The sequence below is a fragment of the Hylaeus anthracinus genome, unplaced genomic scaffold (genome assembly GCF_026225885.1).
Source record: "Hylaeus anthracinus isolate JK02 unplaced genomic scaffold, UHH_iyHylAnth1.0_haploid 11994, whole genome shotgun sequence".
Lineage (NCBI taxonomy): Eukaryota > Metazoa > Arthropoda > Insecta > Hymenoptera > Colletidae > Hylaeus > Hylaeus anthracinus.
The window spans coordinates 438,923-461,340 of NW_026534341.1; the positions used below are offsets into that span (position 1 = coordinate 438,923).

At 41.3% G+C, this 22,418-nt stretch overlaps 2 protein-coding genes across 3 annotated transcripts in view; one reads left to right on the forward strand and one right to left on the reverse strand.

The window, feature by feature from the left end:
* Window positions 1–14,406, forward strand: part of LOC128888406 (synaptic vesicle membrane protein VAT-1 homolog-like) — a 26,956-nt gene extending 12,550 nt beyond the window's left edge. Inside the window, exons 2-8 of one of the 2 annotated variants that reach the window (XM_054145229.1) lie at window positions 4,082–4,211; window positions 5,596–5,811; window positions 8,931–9,079; window positions 9,241–9,400; window positions 9,648–10,074; window positions 10,257–10,311; window positions 10,445–14,406. In XM_054145229.1, coding sequence (XP_054001204.1) covers window positions 4,082–4,211; window positions 5,596–5,811; window positions 8,931–9,079; window positions 9,241–9,400; window positions 9,648–10,074; window positions 10,257–10,282 — 1,108 coding nt within the window. In that variant the 3' untranslated portion in view covers window positions 10,283–10,311; window positions 10,445–14,406. Of the gene's footprint in view, window positions 1–4,081; window positions 4,212–5,595; window positions 5,812–8,930; window positions 9,080–9,240; window positions 9,401–9,647; window positions 10,075–10,256 lie in introns of both variants that reach the window. The other variant, XM_054145228.1, reaches the window with a different exon arrangement.
* Window positions 14,407–14,811: 405 nt separating this feature from the next.
* On the reverse strand, window positions 14,812–21,928 carry LOC128888400 (CD109 antigen). The gene is made up of 6 exons (XM_054145214.1): window positions 21,667–21,928; window positions 21,302–21,483; window positions 17,193–21,225; window positions 16,891–17,084; window positions 16,519–16,799; window positions 14,812–16,437 (listed from the first exon to the last, which is right to left on the reverse strand). The coding sequence occupies exons 2-6, from the start codon at window positions 21,478–21,480 to the stop codon at window positions 16,238–16,240; spliced, it is 4,887 nt and encodes a 1,628-aa protein (XP_054001189.1). The 5' UTR covers window positions 21,481–21,483; window positions 21,667–21,928; the 3' UTR covers window positions 14,812–16,237.
* Window positions 21,929–22,418: the final 490 nt, after the last annotated feature.

Here is a 22,418-nt window from a genome sequence, read left to right on the forward strand (position 1 = left end):
TCTCTCTCTCTCTCTCTCTCTCTCTCTCTCTCTCTCTCTCTCTCTCTCTCTTCCCGTGAAATAAAGAGTAGAGGTTCGAATGATTCAAGAGAGAATGTAAATGCTATAGAATGTAGAGGGGTTCTTTTATAATCCTCTTAACATTCAAATAGAATTTACGGTCTGGTATCTCCGTCGGTGGAAACCTTTTTCTCCCAAAGTCTGAAATGAGATTGAAGCGTTCCCAGCTAACTTTATTTCGACTCGAAGCAATGGATGTTTGCCGGGCCAATACTCGTACATTGGTTCCCTCGAAGTAGCATTTCTCTAAAGAATTTTTCCAGTTGGATACTCCATAAAATAATAGAAGCGGACAAAGTGCATTCTATCTGGAAATAATGACTAATTTTAAATTCCTGATCTAATCGTTTCATCGTAAACAATTTTCCCATTTTTCGCCACATTCTCAACCCTTGGAACAGCGAGATCCCATGGAGCACCATTGTTCCTCCCTCGCCGAGCTTGATATCATTTCTCTTCCACCACCTGCATTCTTTAGTACCTACTTAAAACCAAACTGGTTTTTCGCAAGCACAGTTAGCACTCGTTTGCAACGACGTTTTCCATTTGATTATCATACGTAGTCTCTGCGATTCCACTGTGTTAGCCTCCGTAACCTTCGATGGTGCACGTACAGCATTTACTTCCTGTGATAAAACGCTCGCTGGAATGAGTATGCGCTTTCTTTCTCTCCGTCGCGTCGGCGTCGCACAGTAACTTGTTTCGATACCGCGGCAAACAACCACGAATCGCAATAAACATTAAGAAAGAGTCGCAATGCGAGACCACCCGAGCGCGCTCAGGATGATTTCTGTAACCGAAGTCGTCCTGGCGCAAAATTGATTTTCTCGAAGACGAAGAACGTCTTCGGGGTGCGGTAGTTTTCGCAGCGGGATGTGTGCAAAGAGCCTCGTCAGATTCGATGCACATCGTCCAGTGGTGTTTCTTTTCGATGCTTTCTCTTTTCGTGGTATGTTGACGACAAAAATGTGCTCACCTACCGTGTCTGCAACCTGAGAAGCAACTCTTGCAGTAACCTGTAAGAAAGTAGCAAGCAGGTGTGCTACTTCGATATGAATGCACGTTTGCGCCGCTGAAAGAATCGAGTCTAACTTCTTCGGCGAAAATCCCTATTACCTGTATGTATATCAACGCGCTAAAACAGTGTCAATTATTCGAGATAGTTAGGTAGCCGTGTTTTCGCGAAATCCATTAAATCTGCGCCGAAGTGAAACGTAACTCGCGCCGATTGCCATTTCCTCGCCGTCTGCCGATAAATCCAGCAACCGTGGAATTATTGCGTTTCACCGTTGATTCCCTGCATTCGATCCCTTTACGTCGACGAACTTCTGGCCGAACGTTATTATGGCGAGGCTCTTCGCAAATGACGTCGAAACAATGCGCGTCGCTTCTGTCGATATCTGTTGGAAAGGAACTTGTTGCAGCGACGAAACGTTGGGAAGAGCATCGATAGAATTGTCCGTCCGTTAATCGAACGCGACGCTTTTTTACCCCCCCTCCCCTAAGAGCCATCGAATTTCACGACAATTGATTCGTTAAAAGTTTCTTCGATGAGGATCGATGCACGAGGAAAACTTTTGTGGAGTTGTAAGAAAAGGGAGCGCGAGCGAATTGAATTTATTTCGATGTAAAACGAAGGAAAAAGTACACGTAGATGATTCACGAATTCATGATTCATGTCTATTCATGGAATAATAAATATACGAAGCTGTGTCTTGTAGGAATTGCATTTAAACAAAAATGAAGTTGATCTCCATATCTCCTTTCGTATATCTGACTGCGAAAATAATACTGATTCAGACCCCTGTAAAGTATTTTTATCACTCATATGTATGTAAATGAGTTATTCAGGTGGCCCGTCTAAAGTGCCGTGTAAGTGCAGGGTGATGCACTTATTGTTAGAGGTGCATCCCAACATGTCGGGACCCAGTTGAGGGGTGAGGGTTAGAAAAACAATGAAAAAGGTGCATATAAAAATATCAAGTTAACGATACTTGTCGTCGTGCCATTGGATGTTTAATGTTTCTCAACCTTGCGCCAAGTTCTCTCGGTGCAATGATTCATTGCGGTAGCCGGTAACAGGATATTACGCTCGTGTCGCAAAGCATCGATAAAACTTAACGATACATCTCTCTGTGGAAAACACGCTGAGAGAACGGAACTGATAGCCAGCGTTCGTAAAAGCAGTGTTTGCGTTACGAGTGGAGCCGATGGCACGCTCCCAGTGGATACATCTGTATCGCAGCCAGAGAAAAATGGAAGAGATGAAAAGCAGCTGCGTAAAGACAAAAGCACAAAATTAGACCAGATTCAGGCCTAACGGTACTCGAAAACATCGAGATACATTAAAAAGCGTAATGCGAAACCAATTTCTACCTAAACAGTTGATATTTGTCGCTAATTACTTGGTAATCGACGCGACGCCGACGCGACGTAAAACAGATAGAAAAGAAAAGAACAATCGAAGCATTCCCACACGAGAGACCCGCACGAGAAATCATCCAGGACCTAAAGGAACGAATCTCAGCTTCGAAGATGCATCGTCCTCGTCTCGAAACTTTTTTCTAAAAAGTTTGGGGCACAAAAAACCCCCCTATCCCCCTCGACGATTTTAGCTCGAATCCGAGGCTTGAGCATTCCCAGCAAAAGTGTTACGAATGCTTATCGTAAAAGACGAAAATAGACCCCCGTGAAGGGGGGACAGATTTTCATGGTTCCGGTCTCGCGGCGGAAAGTATGGCGAATGATTCCGGCCCTAACAGAGGGAGAACAGAGTTAGAGAGGGAGAGGTAGAGTCACGCGTGAATGCACGCACGTGAGGCGAGAGACGCGTGTGTGCATATAGGTTCGTGAAAGAGGGGGCTGAAATAGAACGTTCGCAGAGTCCACGCGACGCCTGCGTTTCTCCTCTCGTATAAATACACGTGTGCGGTTACCTTCGAGGTTCCTACCCTGACTGACAGACGGAGGGTACGACGAGGCGCCACGACGCCTAGACCGACGCCTGGCGTCGCACGCAACGCGACGTTCGACCGTGAAACGCTTTATCGGAGCTTTCTTGCTCTGACGCTGTTGCGTATACTTATATATATATATATATCTTCCTGGAAAAAAACTGGCCGACGCTACTTACGAATATTTTATCCCCATCGATTGCTGGGGGCCTTTTCCAGAGTTGGGCAGGACAGAACAGATGAAAGTTCGAGTCATAAGTCAGGGACGAATGGAAGAACGTCACTCTGGAGGAAAATTGAAATAGAACAAACAACTTTTGGATCTCGCAGAGATCTCGAATGGAATTATTTGTTGTTTGTTTATGTTATCGTTTGGCAAGGAAAATGATTGTAGTTTATCATCCATTTTCACGACGCAATGATCCAGGACCCCAAGTTATACTACAAAGCCACCCCTCCACTTTGGAATTTGTTATTCAATGTTACTGTGTCGAGAACAAAACTAGACCAACCCAGATCGTTATTTTTCGCTCGATGCCCTTACATTGTCTCGAAAAGAGAATCCGACCAACCCATACCATTACTTAACGAGGCAGATTTGGGTTGGCCTAGGCTCGTTTTCAAGACAATACCAAAGAACAAACAAGAATTTTTCTACACCGTCTCCCCTCTTTGCGTTCATTACAGCTGTTAGAAAAGCCCTTTTTGATCTAATCGTGGCGAAACACACCGATGCCGTCCATTAAAACTGGACAGGCGTATCTTCTCTATTCATCCGATAACCGCAATCGTCGTGCACGTAATTATTCCATGGCATGCGTACCGATAATTTATTCGTTTGTCGCGAGGCATTAAGAAATAATAAGCCTGTTAGGCGGAGGAGTGTTTTATCGATCATTTTCGCATCGCCAACTTTCCCCGAGCAGGAAAGTTTTGTCTCGTACACGATACTCGAATAACAATTCACATTTTGCTCTTTAAGGGAGCATTATAAAAGAGAATTAATTAATAGTACTAGTACGTAGGTTTCATCTGTACTTTATCCAAACGTGTTTGTCTGTTTCCAGTGGACTAAACTTTCAAGATCTGATGGCCAGACAGGGTGCTATCGATTCCCCGCCGAAAACTCCTTTTATTATGGGGTCCGAGTGCGCAGGTGACATCGAGCAGGTCGGCGAGGGCGTGGAGAACTTTAAAGTAAGTAAACGAACGCGTTGAACCTTCCTAAAAAATATACTTGCTGCGACAAGTGGTATCATAGAATTTCTTTCTTCTCGCAGTTCTTAGTAGAACTTGGTTCGTCTCGTTACGGACGAATCTAGGAAGAATTGATTTAAACTTTCTATTCGATCGCTTTCCATTCGTTCCGCATAAATAATTTGCTAAAACGTGTACTTGAAATTGACTGGAAGCAATAACCATCGACGATGAAGATACGACCTACCGCGATGAAAGAATACTCCACCCTCTCTTGGCTACAATTTGCATTTATTATCATGTCAAACGGCTAGCTCTTCGCGTCTCGTCTGCCCGCTACTTTAGCGGTGCATGTTTTACGGAATTGTTAGTCTACACACCGCACGAAACAGAATGTCTAATCATCTTCTTTGCGACGACCGTTTAATTTCCTTTCTCTTTCCACGAAGCAAATACATTTTTTGCAAATGTACAAGCGTGCAAGAAGCCCTCTTCAAAAATCCTAAACATCCTCGTTCGCCAAATACTTTCTTCCGCGTCGAAGAAAGGATTGTATAGCCCCCGTCCCAGTTTCCAAAAAAGCACTCCGCCGGGTAGATAATCCCACAGAGGAGTGAACAGGTCCCACACAGCGAAGGAAACGAAAAGAATCGAATGGTCATCTCTGCATAGCGACGCGACAATGCTAAGAACTCGAAGGGAAGGTCTTCGAGGGGCGCGTCCTTCCCTCGCGTTCGAGGCAACTCGAATGTTCCATCTTCAGCGGAGAAAGCACACGGTTGAAAAGCTTTTGGCTACATTAACACGCCTCCCCCCCCCCCCCCTCCTTTTCCTTTCTTCGCGGTCGGTCGTTTACACGTGCTGCTCGGATATCTGACCCTATGCCTCAAACCTGCCCTCGCTCCCTCCCTCTCGTGACCTCGAGGAGTTTCGCGAGTCGCGAAAATAGACCACCCCGAGCGAACGTCGGAGAAGAGGATCGTTTTTCCGTCGGCGTCTTCGAGTCACGGACACGGAAAAGTACCGTGGGACTCCGCCATCGTGGAAAGATTATTGGGTGAAAAATTCAAGGACGAGAACAAACGTTAGAACGGAAATTCGTTACAGAGGGGTAGCTTACCGATAACTCGTGAGCTGTGGCTCTTTTCGTCGGCAAGTCGATGCCAAGAGAAGGTTTAAATCTGTTCTCGCTTCAGCGTTATTCGTTCTGTTAAGTTGCAGCAGGTTGCGGATATCGATGCAATTATCCTTTCATCCCCAGCATCGTATGTTTCTTTAAAATAACGATATTAAAATACCGAGTAGTTTGCTGAATGTGCAATGCACGGTGGAAAACGATGAAGGCGTTTGTAACACAGGAAACATTTGGCTACTTATTTTTCAGGTGGGCGATCGAGTGGTCGCGCTTCCTGATCACAAAGCGTGGGCGGAGCTCGTTTCAGTGCCGGCGACGTCCGTTTTCGCACTGCCTTCAGGAATGAGCTACCTCGATGCCGCAGCGATCACAATGAACTACACCGTTGCTAACATTCTGCTTTTCGAGCTGGCCAACCTGGCACCTGGAAAGAGTCTTTTGCTTCACAGCGCCGGCGGCGGAGTGGTAAGTTCCTCGTCCATTTGACTCGTTATCGCGGATACAAGGCCCGAGATGCGTTTCTATGAATGCGTTTCATTTTTCTACGATGCTCGAGTGACCACCACCCTGCCTCGACGCCTATTTATTGGACAAAAATTACCCTTGGTTAGAAAAAACAAACAAAAAAAAAAAAAATGAATGAGTCAGAGAATTTATACTTTTACATAGAAAATGAGCTCATTAGTGAATAATAGTCTGGGGAAACGCAACGGAGATAAGCGTTATCGATCAAATACTTGGATGACTCATCGCCAACAGACTGTTGGCTGTCCAAACAGTTGCGCGCTTGGGAAATATTCGTACACCAGGTATACGAAATTAAGTGTCCCTCGATCTTAGATAACGTTCATTTCTTTTCTCGAGCTGGGAATCCTAGAATCCTGGGGGAATTTCTAGGGATTCCTGCGGGGAGATAGCTGGGACTCTTTCGAGCAGGGTAATTAGATGATAGACCACGATGTTATCTCGATCCTCTGGTAATGGGATCCTAATACATCCGAACATTAAATGCGCTCATGCGCCAAGTCCTGGTTTACGGAAGGGGTAGCCTTTTATTTACCACCCGTAGCTCTAACGCGATAGACTGCCAGCGAGTCTGGCCGATACCGAAACAATGCTGGAAGCGGATTACAGAACTACTCTCGTCGGATTCCTCCAGAGAATAATGCGAGGGTGTCTGTTGGTTGCGCGGTTGAGGAAAGCTAGGATGAAAACGATATGTTCGTAATGGCGGTATCGTTGGAAGATCGTTTCATCATCTAGAAAAAGGGAGGCATTTTAAAGAATACAGTCAGAATTGGACACTGTATGTTTACATCTAGTTTACATATACAAAAAGATAAGAATAATAGTAATAAACAATAGTAAAAGTTTCAATGTCGAGCAACGGCCGACATACGGCTGTCAAGGGTTGACGGGTCCTCGAAAAGGGTCGAGAGCGAAGGAGGAAGGAAATACTGGCGTGGAAAAACGAGGAAAGTTGCTAACAATCGAACGTCGAATGACGAACGGCGAACGACCGTGATGTACCGGTTCGAGGTTACTGCCCCGCGTAAAAGTCGCCTGCAAGTCATCTGTGGAGGCTGGCCTGTCTCTCTCAATTCTCAATGTCGTCGAAGGAGAAGGCAACGACTGGAGGAGAAGAACGTCGGGATCAATACGGCTCAACAGGTTAGACTCGAAGTTAACTACATCGCCCTCGCCGTAGCCCTGTACCATGGAAGTTGAGACGACCAAATCTGCGGGGGATGCTGATGGCGAACAGGGAGAGCGGGAGAGGGATGGAGAATACAGAGGGGGTTGCGAGGGTTGCCAGGCAACCCTTCGTTCTCTCATCGACCACCGTGTCACGGGCCGCGCCCGTCTGAGACCATACCACCACCACGTGTACCATTCCACCCTTAAGCTCCGTTCACACGGCCAGCTTAATTCGATTTCGCGTCTCCGGCTTCTGGACAGAGGAGACTATTGCTATTCAAGGGTGTTGTTTACCCAGCGACTAATTGAGAGGACTCGCAATACCGTTGAACGTTACACTGGATAGTTTAGATTGTGAAAAACACTTCAATACGTTGTTAAGAAGGAAGATAGATCAATATATTTGGAGTTAACCGTTGCATATTGTTGTATGTATTTTATTTTAAATACAAAGACGAAATTATTAAATAACAGAAAGGATCGTGTGTATATTATTGTTACAGAATGTCTCTTGTTCGTAGAGACATCGTAAAAGACTAAATTGGATCAGATTACACACATCGAGATGATAAATAATCAACATCGTTAACATCGTTCTGAAATATGAATTGGGTTGGTATGAACGTCATCGACAAGCATCTTAACGCGTTACCCGACTCGAAGACGAAAACTTTACATGTTTGGCAAAATAACGTGAACACATAGTATGTATATTTTCGTATACACGGAATTTGGATTCCAGCATTGTTATTCAGGAAGCTGGCTAGCGAGCAATTAAACACATACTCGCGAGGATTCCATTGTCCTCGAGTTGGCTGAACTCACAGCAGCGTGCACACGGGTCGGGGCATCACCGAAGAAATTTTGGTAGACGCGACCCTCTCGTTCCTGCCATAGTTTCGATGCACGTTTCGTTCAGCTTCGGATAATTTGCATTGTTTTGCCTCGTAAGTTTGGGAAATTCAGAGATACAGAAAAAGAATTTAACTTTGAGAAGTATCTCGTACTTCAAAATATATCTGATGTTTTAGATGGTATAGATGCTATGTAGATCGTTCATATTTTGTACAATTTTTTCTGCATATTTTCTAACATTTACTCGTATTTTTTGTAAGCCTGTTTCTCACACAAAAGAAAAGATACATTTTGTCAGTATCGTAATTGCAACGTAGCTTTACGCGTTAACCGTTTCAAGTCTTACCGTGTCGCGCAAAATAATTAGATTGGATCCAAAGTAAAAATGTCGTAGCTTCTAATTTTGATATTACTCGTCGCGCACTGTCCACCGACTTGTCCAGATAGCGGCATTCGTAATCGTCGGTTCAAGATACGGACAAATATGCAAGAATGTATTTCCCCTAGCTAGCTGAAAATCCATCTCGATGGCCCCTTTTATGACGTACAATTTCGAGCGGCTTCTTAACATTCTGGCCCGTCCGTTCTCTTCCCCTTTTTGCTACCTCTTGTCCCTTTTTTCTGCCTTAAATTCTTGTGCCTCTTCCCCGGGGCCACGGGATTGGCCGTGTTATTGGGTATCGAATTCTCTCGACAACGAACGCAGCCAGACCGAAGAGCGGTCAGCTCGATTCTCGGAAATAATGAATGCTGCTTCTGTTGAAAATCTTCTGGCAGCTTACCGCTCAATTTTTACCCCTCTCGATGCGCGAACGATCTTGCTCCAAAAATAAAGTCTTCTGTGCTCCGACGCTTAGTCGTCTGTGAGAATTTGTACGATTTAAGCTTTTAAAAGTATACAAAATCTTTGGGAATATTTCAAGGATCGCAGGTGATATGGTCCACCAGCAGTTTGAAATCAAAGGAGCACCGTTACCTGTCCCATGTCAAATTCGTATTTAATCGCTCCTCTTTCTCTCTCTGTGTGTTAGGGTCAGGCAGTGGTCCAGCTCGCCAAGACCGTGAAAGACGTGACCATCTTCGGTGTATGCAGCAAATCGAAACACGAGGCCCTAAAGGCTGCCGGCACTATCGACCACCTCTTGGAACGCGGCACGGATTACTGCAACGAAGTCAGGAAGTACGTGCGAAACAACGCCAGTGATAGATTTAACACGTTAAAAAGCAAAATCCAACCCTTTCTGGGAAAACAGATTTGAATTTGTATAAGAATCAATCGAGTATCGTTTAATCGACTGGTGTCGTTAAAGTGTCTCTTCACGTATTTCGATTTTATCACAGGATCTCCCCTGAGGGCGTGGATATAGTTCTCGATTGTCTGTGCGGCGAGGAATGCAACAAGGGATACGCGTTGCTGAAACCTATGGGGAAATACATCCTGTACGGATCTAGTAACGTCGTCACTGGCGAGACAAAGAGCTTCTTCTCGGCTGCGCGATCGGTACGTGATGGATACCTCTACTTTATTGTTCCTCGCCCCTTAAGGGGTTAGCCCATTTTGTTGTGCTTAAACGGTGCTTCATAGTTTTACGAATAAAACGCAGTTTGTCCTGATTAAGAATTCAAAGTATCGTAGATTTTAGAGTAGATATTTTCAACCCTTAACTAACCTTTAAACTCTACAACTTAATATCAGAGATACGTTTCCCAACCTTTCAACTGTACGTACAATTGAATTGGATTTTCAGTGGTGGCAGGTAGACAAAGTGTCGCCCATAAAGCTCTTCGACGAGAACAAGACGCTCTCGGGACTGAATCTTCGCCACCTGATGTACCAGCACGGCAGCCATGCGTTTGTACGCCGAGCAGTGGATCGTGTATTCAGCTTGTGGAACGAGGGCAAGATAAAGCCTGTGGTGGACTCAACGTGGGCCTTGGAGGACGTACCGGAAGCCATGCAGAAGATGCACGATCGCAAGAACATCGGCAAGATCGTTCTGGACCCGAGTTTAGAGCCGAAGCCGAAGCCTGCGACGCCCGCCAAGGGAAAAACGAAGGACAAGAAGGCGGCCAATCAGGAGGAGAAGAAAGCGTCGAGCGTAGAATCGGAGGAGGGCGAGAAGAAGAAGGAGCCGGAGTTGACAAACGGAACGTCCGAAGATAAATCCGACAGCGGTAATTAAAAAACTAGAATTCTCGAATCGTTATTTCTCCTGCGTTGGTTAACAAAGCTCTTAATAAATTTCTGAAACCAATGTACTTTAACGTATCACCAAGAGGCAAACAGCAGTCGACCTATTTCTAATATATTTAATTCGCCGTTCCTCTATTGACGAACCTTGTTTCTTTGCTTGCAGATTCCAAAGAGAAAGAATCGAGCTGAATTAGCGGCGGTAGCTGATTCGATTGTGCGTATATATATACATATAAATATATATATATATATTTATATTATATATATAAATATATATAAATATAAATATATATATATATAAGGCAAGAAGCAAAACTGGTATCCCACAAAGATCTAGAATTTTCAGATAAGTACTAACTTCATTATTAAGAGGGTCATCTACGATTGTTGCCGCACGGGAAAGCCGAATTTGATCCAACAATTGACTATATAACGATCTCGGAAAAATCGCAGATGACGAACTTCATCTTCTTCTTAAAGAAACAAAAATAGCAAACAGAAATGAGAATCGAGCGATGCTTTACACGGGTTAAATTGAATAATTTAACGAATTGTCTGGTTTCATCCGGGATGTCGAATTAGCTCCAGAATCATTTGCATGCTTCTGTTCCCTTCCCATCTGTTTGCTGCGCTGAGAGTTCGAGGGAATCGTAAGTAAAAGTGATGGAAAAAGGATTAAAAAGAATTAAAAAGAAAAAAAAAGAGTAAAAACGTGAAAAAAACAAAACGAATAAAAATAAAATTTAAAAAAAAAAAGACAACAATCATCCCTCGTGTGCGAACAAGAGGGAAACAAAGATACAAACAAACGACAACCAAATACAAATATCAATTTCGACGCGGTCCACAGTAGTTTACAGAATATAAAAGAACTATTATTTTTATTTTTTCACACTGACCAAAACGAATTGATTTCACATAGAACGAACGCTTGTTGCACACCAGACTCGTTGGGCGGTCTGATAAAAGATAACATTGCGGTTGGCCTTTTTTCTGACGTGTATTTCCACGCTTTTCGTCTAACAGACTACTCGTACTTATCGAAAATATTGAAAGTAAAGAAGAAGAAACAAGAACATTGCGAAATACCGCCCAACGATCCTGCGCTGGCCAGCTAATCGCTACTTTATCTACTCGCATTGACTACTATTCGCTGCTGCGATACATATATATGCAGTAACATTTTACACTACTATAATAGTACCATTTATTGTAATTTAATAGAATATGGTAATCTAATTGAGCTTTGAGGATGGGAATTGCGTAGAGAAAGAAAGAGAGCGAGAGAATGCTGCCCGCCTGAAAGCTGAAAGGAAAAGTGACTGCGTAGTACTTCTTTTACGCGTGTCTCTCTTCTTTTTTATCGACTTTGATTTTTTTTTTTATTAACGAATATTGTCGCGAAACGCTATATTATTATAGCTTCGAAGTTTTAACGATAGTCAAATTTAGAGAGGTTAAGGCACTATCTTTGTACCAAGATTCTTCGTATTATTTTTAGATATACTTGTTCTTAAATTCTGTAAAGTCGACAAAAGTACTCAATCCTATGATTGGTATGCACCTTTAAAAGAAATGAAATCTACAACTTTTGCAACGATTTACCAACAACGCATGTCCGTTACTTATGCGTACTTTTTACCATCTTACGTAGAAAAACAAGAGTAGCGTTACTTGGAACGACTTTTTAAAAATATTTTACCCTTTTGACGACGATTCTATCAGACTGACACCTCAAATACAATCTCCACTCAAAGTTGTCCCAAGAATCGAGAATCAATTTTAATTTTCGTAACCAGTATCTTCTAACGGTAGAATGAACGATGGGACAATGTCTCAGTTTACGTGAAATCGAGTACCGATATTTTTCGACGTATGATTGTGACTATCGAGAAACCATTTTGTAAACAATCTTTTTAATCTATATACAGTCGAGTGGTGATCTGAACGATTGCATAAGAGAGGTACGTTAACGCAATTGATTTGTTGAACGAATGTTCTAATGGTGTTGAGAGAACGAAAAAAAAAAAAAAGTTAACGACGGATAATGCCGATCCTCGTCGTCTCATTTTAGGTGAAATTCGAGATTTTACCGCAATCGACGAAATGACGAGAAAGATTTAATGGAAAAAAAAAAAGAAAATACGGAAACGGAAGAAAGAAATGGCTCGGAAAAGAGCGCGTTGATGCAGAGTGAAATGCATATCTCTCCGAAACGGTTGGAACAATTTTTATGTAGCTCGGATTCTGTTAGAATTTGATACTAGCTCTGTATACCAATATATCTATATTATAAAAGATCACTATAACAAGAAGTTGCGGACGAGGGGGAGCTATACATATTATATATATAAATATAAATATAAATAAATGAGTAAATAATTAAAGTAAGTCGACAACTTCTGTCGTCTTCGTGAGTCGTTGTTGGCCGACGCGTAAAAAAAAAGGTGTAAGAACTATAAGATTTATTAACTATATATTAACTACTACTACTATTACTACTACTACTACTACTACTACTACTACTGCCGTATCGAGTCTCTCAATCCAACAGTACACGAGTACTTGTATCGCATCAAGAACGTTATATCAATTTTCTGTAAACAAGAAGAAAAGAAAAAAGAAAATGGCAACATAGAAATCGTAGGCGAATAGATAAACTCCGTGGAGAAATGATCGACTGTGGCTACATATTTTGAGACATTTTTTAAACGCGTATGAGTACAGGCTAAAGTAAATTAAGTTCGAAACGACACAAGTTTCCTCCTCGCGAGGAACACGGTACACTTTTATTCATATAAAACGCGACGATAAACACATCATACTGTATATTTTATGTAAGGCTTTAAATGTTTCATCAAATAACTCTATTATATTATAATATATCTATATATTTGTATCGATCGTTTTCCCTATCCTGATCATTGGTTTAGGTCCGGAATTTTGTATCAGCGTCCTAGAATATCTGTAGTTAATGCTCGGCGTCGATGGACCTTTGCAACATCTTTTAACCCTTTACAGTCTGGAATCGGTCTTGCCCTTCTATGGCAACTGTTTTACCAGAATATATTCTATCGTACTGCTTTTATAGACGCACATATACAGGGTGTTCGCGTCGTTACTGATCGACACTTTTGGAAATGAATGGCATAAGAAAGACATGGAAGTTACGCTCTTTGTTTTTTATAAGGGATACTACTACAGCGTGAAATCGATTATCGACTCTTAAACAAACGCATTCCTTATACAAAATTAATCCTAAATTATTCCAGTTATTTCGATGAAAGGTTTTAAGCGACAACAACGCAAACACCTTCCTCGTATATTATGGCAACAGAAACATAGAATAAAGGAAAACTGTTCAGTTGTCCGTGGACAGGACTGCTTTAAATTGTTTAAACTGTTCGTTTCACAGGAGACAAAATCTCGCAGAGTTGCTGAAGTCAGCAGCTCGTCGTAAAATAATACAATGATCATTTTTCAGTCCCAACAGTTGGGTCTTAGTTACAGACACGTACCTTTGAATTTGTAAATCTTGCTCAGAGCGCTAGCGTTATTCTCGAACTATTTTACGTGTAATCGAGGAAACTCAATCTGTGTTCTCTAACACTTTTTGTATTCATTTCCAAAATTACAGATACCTCCTGAAACGAGATCAATGGGTAGAATTGCAGAGATCGGTTTATTCACTTTTAAGAGACCTGTTTGATACGTTTAGCTCATGAATATGCGCTCCAAGCGAACCCTCGTCTTCAAAAATGAGCATAGATCATACTGCGCAGTCTTTGTCCTAATGTGATTGCACTTGATCGAAAATTGTAACCACTATAATTTATTCTGCAACTTTTTTTAAGTAATTGGACCGTATCGCAAATGGGAGATTTCTACACGTTTTATTATGCAACCGCAATTAGGCTACGATTCAACCAAGGGTTCACCAAGAGTAGGACCAATAATATCATTCCGTAACAAAGGACGTACCATTTTGTTTCATTTTTCTATTCTCCTTCTTTCCGTTAACCGAGACCTACCTACATCGTGGGAGAACAGGACCTACAGTTTCGCAACGTGATACATCATATAATTATATGTAAAATTGTAAAAATCGTGTTGGGGGTTCGGGCGAAAGGGCAGATGTTTTCTTTGACCAGGAACCGTTCTTTTTTGCCCTTCCGGATTAGGAAGGGTGCTCTCGAGAAAGAAAACAAAAACATTTTTCGCCTGCTCTCCGGAAGCTCGATATATAGATTGTATTTTTGGCTTATTATTGTAAGACTGACTATGTTGCTATATTAATGATTGCTTCGAAAATATGTACAGCTGTGTTTGACTGATTCATCCTCGCACTTATCCTCAGCTCCTGTAATTTTCGTTTTTCTACGTAAATGTATCAGACATGTGTGTAAACGCGTTTTGAAAACATGTTCGGAGCGTTCGATGTAATAATAGCCTTGACAAGCTTACACGTTTTTAGCTGAAGCTTCAGCCTGCGAATGAAGATAAGAAAATTGTAAAATTAATCTCGAAATTGGGATATTGATTATCGAATAGGATTAATTAGACTGTATCGCGTATTTTCTTAACTACTTGCCTCCTTTAATTCTGCAATGGTATATATAAACAAACAAGTCAGTTGAAGTATTTTTTTTTTTTATTTTTTATTTGTATAAAGGTTATAAAACTTAAAAATATATTCAACACACTTAAATGCTGCTCTCTCGATAATATATTTTAAGTATATTCTGGACGGATCGCACAAGCGAGAATCAGCTTTTTACAAAGATTAAGATTACGAATAATTTAACATGTGCATAGATATGTTACTTTCGAATAAAAATTTCATCCATCGTCGATATTACGGACCTAATACTATGGAATGATTAGGTAAAAATCGTTGCTGTATGTGTTCGGGCATTAAAAGAGTTATTAATAATTACTATAAAGCAGACTTTTTCGTGGACGGTATAATATTGTTGTATGAATTACGACTCTGTTTGAAGATTTACAATTTCTTTAAGAGTTTCGTTAGACATCAATTTTTCTAACGACGAAACTCCTAACTTTATCAAATGTTGGAAAACAAAATCTTCCAGAGTCTTTTGGTAAACGAATCTCAATTGATTTGAACTTTTATCGCGTATCTTCAAATTATCAGTCATACAACATTTTTATGAAACTTACGAGTTAATATTGTAATCTTATAATAAATGCTATGTTACTAAAATAGATCTTTGATGTTCGAACAGGCAAATAACTATACAAAAGAATACGAGTCTTGTTTGTAGAGGCAAAGACATTTGAACAAATGCCTCGCAATCTTCCACGTGTTTTTCTCTTCAAAACGTGGCTCGAGTATGTGCTAAAACAACGTTAATGTCGAAAATTCTTTCTAACCTACTATTTACATATTACCAGCCAGAACCAATAAGAAAATAAGAAAGGTGGCATTTTCTAACACGAGTTACCAAAAGTTTTTGTAAATTCCTTTCGGATATTCTTTTCATTCGTAAGTACTAAGAAGGGCTATAGAAGGTTTTCTTTTTGGCGTGACACACTTATCGCGGAAAATTCGGTCTCGACTAAGTTTCATTTGTACTTGAGAATCTTTGCCTCCTAGAACACGCTGCTTCAACTGCATAAATTGTTTTGAACCGTTGAATGGCTGAAAACATCTGAATAAATCGTAACTTGTCGACTAACAACGCTAGATTACGTAATATATTGAGAATGGTTTAGTTAAAAAATGTATAAAAAATATGCATCTACATTTCTGTGCTAAATATAAAATTTTCGATATACATTATAACAAATGTTAAATGGACGGATTTAGGTCGCAACTAGCCCGATAAAACGTTACGATGAGAACAAAGTTAAAAGTATAAGTAGCTGGAACTTTGGAAATTTCTACTACATACGCCTGCATTTTATGTAGATACTATTCCAGCTCCGCACCAAAATATTTCATCCACGATTATATCGTTCTTCCTATATAATAATAATAATCATATTCTTTAATAAATTTACGGACGGCATTACGAGATTCGAGTAGAGAAAACATGGCAATGTCGAGTGAAACGTAAACCGCGAAACAGAAGCATTCACCTCTCTTTTTTTGTTTAAAAATTTTTACGTTAAATTGTACAACTAACCCACACTAAACTCTTGCGTTCGAAAATATCTCGTCACGACAACCAGAAATGATATCGCGAGCAGGATACTTGGCGTGGCTAACAACGTGGCCGCATTATATATTGAACAATACGGACACTGAGAGCTACCGCATACCTCGCATATATTCAATGTGTACGTGGGTAGAGCGTCGAATATCGTTTCGTTGAAACGTTCTGGAAAAAAATTAACAAATTAATTAAACCGAAGAGATTAAATAGAACTTTCGTTAACATAACAATTGTATAGAATTGTACCTGGCGAATAATAATCGTAGACTCTGATAGGAAGGTACCGCGACATGTTTGCAACCGGGTACCATCTTTCTATCGTGAAATTTACGCATGTTTCCTCTTGATCCAGGTAATCAAAGTAAAAGAGAACCTTCTTATCTTGAAACCGTGCTCTCTGAAGGTTTCTCACTTGTTTAGAGCGTATGTATCTGTCCAAGGTTTGTTGCTGAATTATGTAACCCGTTGGTATGGCTACGTCCAACACTGCCATTCCGGAGCGCGACGATTCATTCGTGTTTGTCCATCTGTAAAATAAATGTAACCGATATATATTCGGAGAAAACGATGATGACTTAAAAATATCAAAGTGGGATAATATATGCAACAAATCTTTACTTTTGACAACTGAGATACGAAATGTGAGACTGATTTCTGCCGTGGAAGTTTGCTCTGGTGATTAAATCGAAGGATTTGACCGGTGGTTGCGTTTGGAATTTGGCAATGTCTACGTTGTATTGTACCGACATTTGCAAAATCGCGTATCCAGCACCTTTTGCTTGTACTTTCACCGTTCCCCATGCTTCCGGTATCTATGATCATAACACAAAAAAAAAAAAAAAAAAATTGTTGAAAGTATTAATTAATCTTACATAGCAGTTTTACACGATATGCAATTGAAACATCGAATAAAAAATTACCTCGATCGTTTGAAGCCTTGCCAGATTATGGTCGTTAACGGTTAACGTTTTAGTTTGTCCTGGAAGAGCTGTAGCTTCCACGGTTACAGTCAAAGAGCTAACGTCCCTGATTCTCGATCTAACCGTATAATCCATCAAAGCCTTCAACGCCCATGCAGTGTCCTGCGTAGAAGCCCAACCGCCATCCGTTAATCTCTGCGCGTTTAGCCACTTTACTATAGGTTCTATCATAGTCTCTTGTCGTGCAACATGCACAAGAAGAGCGTACGCGGTGGTTTCGATATTCTCAGAGTCGTATTTGTATGGCAAACGCGGAAGAAGGAATGGTTTCTGATTCTCTAGCTTGTACGGTGGAAGAGGCACCTGCTCCCTTCCCCAATAAGTTAAACCTCCTTCTACGCGCGCGTGTCTAGACAAAATATTGAAAGCCTGACCCGCGATGGAAGCTTTCGCTAACAGCAGAGCGTAAGATACTATCGCTATATCGTAGGGTCTTCCGCGATCTTCCAGAAGCTTCAAATTTATTTCCAACCATTTCACCGCATTGGCAGCGCTCACAGCGACCTGTGTACCCAAACCCTCAGGTAAATCCTTGACGCTTTGCAGCGTAATGAGGACATGAGCCGTGAGAGTGATATTTCTGTGTACTATCAGGTCGTTCTCGTAATTTAGAGAGCTGTTCATTTTTCGATCAGGCAGCCACGTTACTTCGTAAAACGATCCCTCGCGCGTTTGATGTTTCAGCAACCACGACACAGCATGAGCTATCACTTCTGGATCTACGTACAAAAAGTTCTCCCATTCATAGAAACGAGCCTCTTGTAGAACACGAGCGCAATACGCCGTCAACCAGACGCTTGGCGTAGATTGATTCCAATCGCTACGGAACAAACTGAACGATCCATCAGGATTCATGAATGAAAGCTGCCGCTGATAACCGATGTTCATGTAATAGAAACTCTCCTTCTCCTGTGTTCTGTTACGTTGGTTTACCAAACGCATGTAGAGCACAGTGTACAAGTTAGCCGCGAAACTGAACATGTTTTGCTCCGCGCAATCCATGGGAAGATTTATGAGACTGGTGGCGTTAACAGGCATCGTTGGAAAGATTGGCCCAACTACATCTCCGACTACGCTTATCACTGCCTTGTTTGATCCAAATACGTAGTAACGATTTTCGTCGTACGGTATGATCGGAGTTTCTGTGACGTTAACGTGCATATACTGGAATACATAGGCACGATTGCTCAAATCAAGAAGAATAGACTGATGTCGATACTGAGGAACACCGTCAGCTTCTACGTGTAAATTGCGTGTAACCGAATCTCTTCCAATTACAGTCGTCGCGTAAATGTGTACTTTTATGTCTCCAAGCCTCACTGGTACAATAGGTAAATAAACGATGGAAGCATCCTGAGCAGGAATCCAAATAATAAATTCATGTTGACCAAACGATGTGCGAGGTTTGTACGATTGCACGATTCCGTTATCTTCGACGTGAACGAATTTATAATCCTTGGAACCATCCAAAACTACAATGGCTTCTATATTGTGGCGCATGTAATTGAAGACAGAAACTCGGATACCGATTTGTTCTCCTTGCCTGCTACGAGTAGGCATTTCGACGTTGATATAAAATGGTAAGATTCCCATGTATTTGATAGCTTTCGGTAACATGCCAAAACCCATACTCGGAGACATACTGAACGCCGTGACCATCCAATGAACCGGTCTTCGTGGCACGTCTATGTTAAAAATATATCTACCATGCGGGCCAATATTAATGTCCTTCCACAGCCAGACATTTTCGTATTGTCTTTGTATCCTATTAGATCGCCACTTTCGAAACATAGCTATATCAGTGGCGTTTCTGTGCTCGCAAACCGCTTCGTCTGTACCATCCTCGCAATCAAATATTCCGTCGCATTTTTTGTCTAATCTGTAACATCTTCCAGAGAGGCATTCTCCGTATCCCAGCGTCTGATTACAATTATCTGGTCTTCTGTAAACGAAAGCATCCGTGAAAACAACCAATCCAACGTATTCGAAGGTTCTGTTAGCGTCGATACCAAACGTCGAGGATGGGTAGTAGACAACCTCGTCTGGATCACCATCGTGATACAACCAAGTGTGGGAGTGAGTGCCATTCGTTGCTTCATCGAAATGTGCCATTTTCGTAATAACGTTAGAGTATGTTATCTCGTTTCCGGCTTGCATGGTGAAGAAGGACCGATCTATGCCAGAAAGAGCGACGTACGATCCTGGTTCCCCGTAAATAGCTACTTCAACATTTTCACCTGTTCTTGCTTTTTTGTTGTTAATGTATACGGTGAAGTTATTACGCGAAATGCCGTTCACAGAAAATGTCAGCGAATCCGCTACGACATTAGCGTATTGTCCGATGTGGTATATCACTATAGTCGAGACAGGAGCCATTTCTGCACTGAGAGGAACAGCAAAAGTTTTTATGTTGTGTTGCATAGTATCTTGTCCAGTTAAAAGTATAATGCCTTTCGCCATTATAATATAGTTAAATGTATCGATATAGAAATTTGTTTGAACGTGAAATATCATGTATTCTCCAACTTTAGGTTTTTCCGTAGACGTCGAGATCTTTATGTGTTGTTGATTCGGTGATTCGTGGGCTAACAACAATAGTTCGGTCTGCGTTCTAAAACCTTCTCCATCCGTAAGATAAGCGTACACTCTCATAGAAGAGATGTCGTTGAGAATGTGCTGAGATTGTTCTGAATTGTGTTCGAGTCCTAGTTGTTTTCTTAGATCGATCGTTGTAGACCAAACGCCTGCGTTCTCTGTAGAAGCATTTAAATATTGAACATCCATAGATCGACGACCACCCGATCTCATTTCGATATCTGCGCGAATTTCCATTATCGCTCCCTTTAGTTGCGTCGGTCTTAACACGGAATTATCGTGAAACGATGCCACTAAATTCAGAGGAAACGGCATCGATGGCTTAAAGACTTGTGGCGTGCCACCTAAAAATCGGACTTTTGTAGTAGAATTAAAAATTCGAGCCGTTGAATATCCTGTAATTATCTCTTCTAAAAATCTCTCCCCAACGGTTGCGACCACAGTCACTTCCACACCGTACGCGGAAGGTGCAAAAGTTAATAGTTCCGACATTGGATATCGAAAATGATACGTTCCATTGAAAAATCTCAACGTGGGAATTTTATTGTCGTACAACGAAGGTATTTTTAGCCAAGATGGATAATATTCATCGAAGTAAAAATACCTATCGATAGATTCTTGAGCAGCTTCCGAATGTATTCTATCTAAAGATCTGAAGCTTGCTTTTAGCGTCAAGTTTCCTCTAACTGGCGCGCCGCTGGTATAATTCGCTTGGACTGTGCCGTATATGTAAGGGTCGTTGTCGAAGAAAAACGCTGGCATCGTAACGTTTACTTCGAAACGCGTTTGATAATATTCCTCTATCAAAAAGGTCTTCTCTTCCACTTGACCTTGCGCTATGACTTGTATAATCCACTCTCCGTAAACGGGCTGATCGGAGAGTTGATACGACAAAGATACGGTTCCTAAGTTGCTTTGTCTGCTAAGCCAGCGTCTCATTATTCTTCTATATGGATCTAACATGTACACATCAATGGGATTATTGAATGCCTTAAGCTCGGTATTTATGGGTATAGTTCTAAATCGTACAGTTTCTCCCTGCATATATACAGGTTTGTCCAACTGAATGAAGATAGTCATAGATCTTTGAGAGAACACGAGTTTGGTCTCGTTTGCAAATGCCTGACCACCGGTCAAACTATTGTACATTCCTTCAACTCGCAGCTTATACTCTCCTCCGACAGATGTAGGTGGCATTCTCATCATCAGAGTTTCAGGTATACCTTCCTTTACTTCTTGATAGTCAGCAGCGATTTCTGCGCCGTTTCTTTGAATGGACGCGTGCACCGTCATAGGCAATGGACTGTACAAGACATTTACAGCTAGCCGGTAAGTTTTACCAGGTCTGACCATTCGAGACGCGACCACGAAATATGTACTGTAAACAAATTCATAAACAACATTTAAACACGACGCGATACTTTTTGGTCGCGCGAAATTGCTCCGAAACTTACGCCTCTTTTATTATAATACTGTCGGTTGGATTTCCAAGGTTCCCAACGTTTCGTAATCCGTATCCAGATTGATCTCTGTCCTCCAATCGATTCCAAGGGGAACGCGTCGATTCGTTTGGTTCCTGCGAGAACTGACCGTTCGCGCAGGCAAAGGTTAACGCCAAGATGCAGATCCACATTTTCTGCAACAAATAACAATTAATCATTAACGAGTCTACTGACAGCGTTATTTCATTTCAGCAGCTATTAGTTCCTCGTAAAAAGGGAAGCCGAAAAGTAAACTATTTCGTTGTTAATCGCGAATAAAATCTGCGGTCAACGCCCAAAATAAACCGTGCACTGACTGCCACTTCATTCTCGCTTACCTCGAACAATTAGTGTTTTTTCACATCAAATCCTCATATCACGATCGATTACTACTCCTAAACACTTACGCATTTAAACGCTTGAACAACGTTCTGTAGAAAAAGAAAAAAAACGACTTTGGGCTCGTTAAATGCACCTTAGAAAAATAGTCATGATTGGAAGGAGTGGTCGCCCGAATATACTCCACTATTTGATTCAGAAAGTAACATATACGCGTTTTGCGAGGGTAGTGGGGATGGAGGGTATACCATAGAGTAGTGTACTACAGAGCGAGAACTCGGTCGTGAGAAATTAGTATTTGTAGCCCTCTAATAGCCAATTCAAAAAGTATCAATAGTGACGTTATAAAATAGGGACCCTCTAGTCTCACTTACAATTAACTGAAAAATGATGGTGACCAATCGTGACTATGAGTAGAGAGATAGAGCGTTTTTATTTCTATCATTGAATATAAGACTTGCACCTACTTGCATCGTGCAATTGCACGTATCGTCGATCAAAGATTTGTCGTCGATAATGTAGCTATCATTTTCGAAGAATGACAATTTGACGTTGTTCTGGTTAGTTCTGGTGTTCATAACTTCATGTGATGTCGATCATTTTTAATGTATCGTACAGTGTATAATCAATGATCTAACCGTAAGAAAATGGTAACATTGTATTTCTTAACGATAAAAAATAAATTAATACGTAAACGTAACGTGAAACGTGAACGACTTCATATATCGTCGAAGTAGACAAGCATGACACG